Genomic DNA, 6,087 nt, shown 5'->3' on the forward strand with positions numbered 1-6,087 from the left:
AATTTTAGAGTTCTAAAAGCTTTAGAGCACTTTAGCTCACTTTTGAGCTCTAAAGCTCTATTTTTTTGTGGGCTAAAGTCTAGAGCTAACTTTAAACCACTCGTTTGGCGCTTTAGATAGATCTAAAGTTTAGAGCCGGAAATCCAAACAGGCCCTAAGTGCAAGAAAATTCCATCAATCCATTTTAAATGGGAAAAATCATAGTAAATCGTAGAAAAATCATAAAATAAAAAATTCAATTATGTTGAACTCCACATGATGAGTAGATCTACACAATGAACATATGATATGGTATGCTTTAGTACAAAGTTTATGTTTTAACTTTATATTTATGTTTTTCTATAACTAATTCATAGCTGTTGTTTCTCTGATCCAATTATGGTGAAATTCTTATGGTGGGCTAACCATTGCATGCTTGAGCTATAGTAAAAATTTCATGCTCATTGAATAATGCATGATTGAGTTATAGATTTATCTAGGTTTATGTTTGTTAAATAGTTTTTAATTAAATTAAATGTATAACTCAGTCATACATGATCTAACGGGTATGAATTTTTTTAGACTACACATGAGTAGATCTACACAATAAACATGTGATATGGTTTGTTTTAGTACAAAGTTTTTGCTGTAGCTTTAGATCTATGTTTTTCTGTAATTAATTCATAGCTTCAGTTTCTGTGGTCTAATTATGATAAAATTTTTATGGTGGACTAATCATTGAATTCTCAAGATGTAACAAAAATTTCATGCTCATTGGATCATATATGACTGAGTTATCCAATGAGCATAAACTTTTTCTACATCTCAAGCATGGAATGAAAAATTCACCATAATTGGACAAGAGAAACTTCATCTATGAATTCATTATATAAAAATATAGATCTAAGGTTACAACAAAAATTTTATACTAAAGCATATCATATCATATGTTCATTGTGTAGATCTACTCATGTGGAGTCCAACACAATTAGATTTTATATTTTATGATTTTCTGTAATTTATTATAATTTTTTAAAGATTCAACCAAAATAAATAAAAAGAAAAAAGTGAAGAAAAACTGACTTTTTTCCTTTTAAATGAGTTTACAACCCAAACTTACTGGGAGCATTCTCTCCGGCCCAAAAGGCCCACATTCAGTTAGCCCACCTGCAGACCCAATCCTGCGCACGCCACGAGAAACCGTCGGCCGTCTGCTCCCTCATCGGTCACCGGTCGTCGGCTCGTCGCACATTCAGGACGGCATTGCGTCCACCGGTGAGCCTGTGTTTGTGTATCTTTGACCAGCGCTCGCCACGCCGAGGTTCACGTAATCCCTCTGCCCTCGCCCCGCCCCCGGCGATGCGCCGATGTCCGCTGCAATGCTGCATCGGTTCTTCATGGGCTGATTCCCCGTGCAGCCATCCGCAACTCAGCATCACCATGCGTTGCCTCCCGGGTAAGTTGCTGCAGCCTTTGGAATACCCTGGATTATTGTGTCATAGTCTCTGATTGTGGTGTTTACTTGGGATCATTGAGGCATATGCGATACATCTTCCAATGTTTTGTACTTTACATATTATATCCAAACTTTTGTGTCGCTCTACTAGTACACTTTGGTTGCCATGTTTTCTTTAACCACTTTGATGTGCCGTCAATCAGTGAACTCAAATTTCTTTTTAGTCGCTCCTGTGTGACCTTCCACGAAGCCGAGAAAACCCCTGAACCTCATGCCTCACTCTCACACGGCGGCTCCCTGTGAATGGGCGGGGCCTTAGACCTGTGCTTTGGGAATGCGGGGCAAGCGAGAGTTTTTTTTTACCTCAGCTGGCAAATTCGTCCCATGGGGGATCGAGCCCAGCACACGAGGGTGCTACTGGGACATCCTAAACAGCCGGTCTAGGAGCCATTCGCTAATTACAGGAACAGAATCACAGAGGTGACCTGGTGCAAAAAAGTAGAACTCAAATGTACCAAACTATGATTTATTTTTGTTTCCCAATTCATAATAAGGAAGGATGGGTTCACTTAAGAAGCTTTACACCATAGTCATCGTAATTACATTATATGATCGTCCTCATATGTAAATAGAATATGTAGGGTATTCCTTGTAAGTTAACCTATTCACTTAGTTGGCTCAGAGTACTAGAATCCCACATTCTCTATGCCTTGGGCAAGAACTTCAAGATATCTTGGAACCGGCGGCAGTTCAACATCTACCAGACCTTCCAGAATTTTGACAATCTCCCCCATTGTTGGTCTTGAACTTTCACTATCCTGAACACACCAGCAAGCAACCTTGCATATTCTTTCTAGATCCCCTACATGGACACCACCGATCAACTCTGAGCTGAACAGTGTCTGTACTTCTCCAGCAAGAAGCCTCCTCGCAGCCAACACAGGAAAAAATGTTTCCATGGTTGCCTCTGTATGCTCCAGATTCCTCTTTCCTGATATGATCTCAAAAAGCATCATTCCATAGCTGAACACATCTGCCTTCGTTGTGATGGCTTCACCACTTATCCATTCTGGTGCAAGATATCCTACAGTGCCCCTCATAGATGTTAAAACTCGGCTAAAATCCCGACCTAGTAACTTTGCCAACCCAAAATCTGCCACTTTTGGAACATATGAAGCATCCAACAGTATATTTTCCGGCTTGATATCACAGTGTATGATGCAATCCCGGCACTCCTCATGCAAATAAGCCAAACCCTTGGCGATCCCTACGGCAATTTGATGCTTTATTTTCCAATTCAAATTGATAGAACTATCACGAAACAATAGTTTATCCAGGGAACCATTGGGCATATACTCATAGACTAGCAATCTCTTGGCTCCTTCAGAACAAAACCCAAGTAGCCGAATCAAGTTTATGTGATGAATATTTCCGATGGTGCTCACCTCTGCCCTGAATTGCTTCTCCCCCTGATGAAAGCCCTCTAGCTTTTTTACTGCAACTGTAGTTGTGTCTGGTCGAACCCCTTTGAAAACAGACCCAAAAGACCCTGCACCCAACGTCTCCGAGAAGTTTCTTGTCAGAAACTGCAAATCACTGTATTTGAATCTAATCATAGGCCCGTCACCTTGATTTATACTACTGATTCTTCTTCTTTTATGGAGAAAGTGTACAATGGTCACCCCAAGACCTATAATGATAAATGCACCAATGATTATACCAATTATCCACCATTTCTTGGTTTCCGAATTGGGTATTTCTGATGCAGCCAATCTAATAAAGATTCTATCACTTGATCCACCAGTATTGTCTTGAAGATTCATCATATGATCATGCCAAACCAAGCAAGTGCCATTATGTGAGTAAGCTGTGCAAGAACAGTTGTTGAGGCAAGTTAACTGACAATCATGAGTGTTAGCAGCATCGACAACGTGTGCATTATCAGGCAGCTTCACACTATTAATCAGGTAGAATCTGTCTTGCTTTGCCTTCATGGAGCCATTGTTTCCACATTTCAATGGGACGTTTCTCCTACAGCCTCCTGTATGGTCATTTAATACCCAATTGTTTGGGTAATTCTCAATGAAGCCCCTGAGGCAACTGCATGATGATGCAGCATTCTCACTGCACATGCTGTTTTCCCCACATGCTCCATACACGCTGCACTTAGCTTTTGGTTGCGTAAAAAAAGTCACCCATGATTGTGCTGCTTCTATCCATACAAAAGCCTGGAACAAACCTGACACATCAACAATAGCTCTTGTAAATATTTTTGCATCACTCGTAACATAGTAAGCGAAGTATGTTTCCTCATCATTATCAACAAACTGGAATGTATATGCTGAGTTGGGATATGAATTTGTAGGTGACAACTCTGGTACACCACTGAATGAATTCCCTGTCCAGTTACCGGAACCCCAGTACACTACCGACCTATTCCATAGGAGGACATATTGTGGTGAGCCTTTTGGGTCCAACTCAATGGAGAACATTCCAGGCGTTGGGTCACCATGGTCTTTCCAAGAGATCATCTGTTTGACGATGCCGGTTTTCTTGTTGCGGCTGAGTTTGTTTCCTGGGAGCCAAGTGTCAGTGAAATCGTCAAAACTTTGCCACAACACAATGGAGGTATTGGAGTTATGTCTGACTACAAGGTTCCCAGTATTAAGCAGCGTGGCAATCGTGGAATTGGGAGCTGTGTTGTTCTTAATGTTGGTAGACCACATTGGAGATTCAGAATTGTTAAGTCGAATAACAAGATTTCCATCGTCTGAGATGATTAGGTTTGAAGAGACTGGATCAGAGACTGATTTCTCTCTGTTAGCTACCCACACTATAGTTTGTCCTGGGATTTTATTGTACCAAATGCCTATGTACCATTTGCCATTTGATCCTTCCCCTGCAAGTATAGTATAGAAATAAAAAGGTCATATAATAGGACCAACTATGCCACATGAATATAAACTTCTTACATTCTACTAATTCCGTAGTCGTCTTGAAAGGTTGGGTTGACTTTCGAGAGCCGATGGAGTTGGAAACAAGGTAGCCAGAACTTCGACTTTGAAACGGTCAGAGGTGCCATGTTAGGATCTAAATATAGGGTTGAATCATAATGTCTAATCCTATTTTTTTATCAAATAGTGTATTTTCAAATTGTACCACATATTTCAGTTGTGGTATTAGTTTTTTGTTTTGTCATTTAGCACCACTCTAGAGCTATTTTGCATTCATTGATACGATGGCTATGCAACAATTAAATGCAGATTGGCCAAAAAAAATGCATAGTATTATGTGCATATTATGATAAGTATCGTGTTTTAAATGTTTCCATTACAAAAATATGGTGCAAATACAAATTATAGTTCCAGATATGAATATTATATAACCGTGTGTAAATTATGATTAAGATTGTACTCATCTTTCTCTAAGATCATAAAGAAGTGAAACTTCTGTGATCATAAAGAAGTTAAGCTTCTGTGACAATCTTGGTTGGAAGTGAAACTCCATAGTACAGTAGATCACCTTAACAATTAGTTTTCCTGCTAACCACTTCAAGAGCTTCACATTTTGTTCATTTGTATAACTATAACATGAGGCGTGTGATTAAAATAGGGCTGACCTGAAACTGTTTTTATTGTAACATTGGTGGAGTGAGGTAAGGAAATAAATCCGGGAAGGGGGAAGGAGAAGGGAGCCCTCAGAATTGTTCTTCGTATCAGCAAGGCAAGCTGAGGAAATCAGGGCTATGGAGCTGGGGCTTTCATCCGTGATGATGAAGGGGATGTAATCCAAGCTGGGGCTGGGAGACTAGGGCATGCGAGTGATGCTATGCACTCTGAACTGATTGCGTGCATTCAGGGAGTTAGAGCTGCTCGTGCCCAAGGAATGGGAAGAATAATCTTGGAAACAGATGCATTGCAGGTGAATCAGGCACTATCCTGTTCGAACGACCGGCTTGCAGTTCAACTCATCAGAAATAGAGCATGTTCCACGTGACTGTAACACAGTAGCACATGAACTAGCTAAAATAGGTGCATCCTGCCAGATAGGGCTCGATTACGTAATGCGATTGTATTATAGTTTATAGTTGCGCTGACCAGCTACTTAAGCTGGATCACTGGTTTAATGGGATGACTACACCAAAAAAAAAAAGGGGGGGGGGGGGGGGGGGGGGGGGGGGGTGGCGCTTACCTGCAGGCTGAAAGAATCCTAGCGCAAAGTTGCCATCCTGAGAGATTAACTTCTGGTTACCAGAGAGCTGCTGGTTTGCAGTGAGGGTATCGGTGTCAGAGGCCTGAGATGGAGATTGTTGAAGAGAAAGCAAGAGTAAAAGTAAGGATATGGCACATGGAGAAAGCCAGATCGTCATTTGCAAAATCGAAGTAAAAGAAAGATGGCTTCAGTTCTTGAGGCGAGAAGGAAGTAGTTGTGAACTCACAAACACACTGGCTGTTTATATGCGCATCATCTGATCATGTTAGTCGTGATTCGTGACATTTACCTAACTTCCTACGTATTTGTCGTTGTTTTTTTTTTGGAAGAACTGTATTTATCGTTGTTGGTGTGGAGCTTCGTTTGTTAGGCGAGAAGAAGTGTTAGTTTTGACTTCCGACGGCCTTTGATGTCTACACTGCCGTGCAGTTTTAGTGGAC

General features: G+C 40.8%; 1 protein-coding gene across 1 annotated transcript; it reads right to left on the bottom strand.

Moving 5' to 3' along the window:
* Nucleotides 1–1,947: 1,947 nt before the first annotated feature.
* Nucleotides 1,948–5,857, bottom strand: LOC136456942 (G-type lectin S-receptor-like serine/threonine-protein kinase At2g19130). Its single transcript, XM_066456955.1, has 2 exons — nucleotides 5,627–5,857; nucleotides 1,948–4,334 (listed from the first exon to the last, which is right to left on the bottom strand). Exons 1-2 carry the CDS (start codon nucleotides 5,802–5,804, stop codon nucleotides 2,122–2,124), a joined length of 2,391 nt encoding a protein of 796 aa, XP_066313052.1. The 5' UTR covers nucleotides 5,805–5,857; the 3' UTR covers nucleotides 1,948–2,121.
* Nucleotides 5,858–6,087: the final 230 nt, after the last annotated feature.

The sequence above is a fragment of the Miscanthus floridulus genome, chromosome 6, assembly GCF_019320115.1.
Source record: "Miscanthus floridulus cultivar M001 chromosome 6, ASM1932011v1, whole genome shotgun sequence".
Taxonomy (NCBI): Eukaryota; Viridiplantae; Streptophyta; class Magnoliopsida; order Poales; family Poaceae; genus Miscanthus; species Miscanthus floridulus.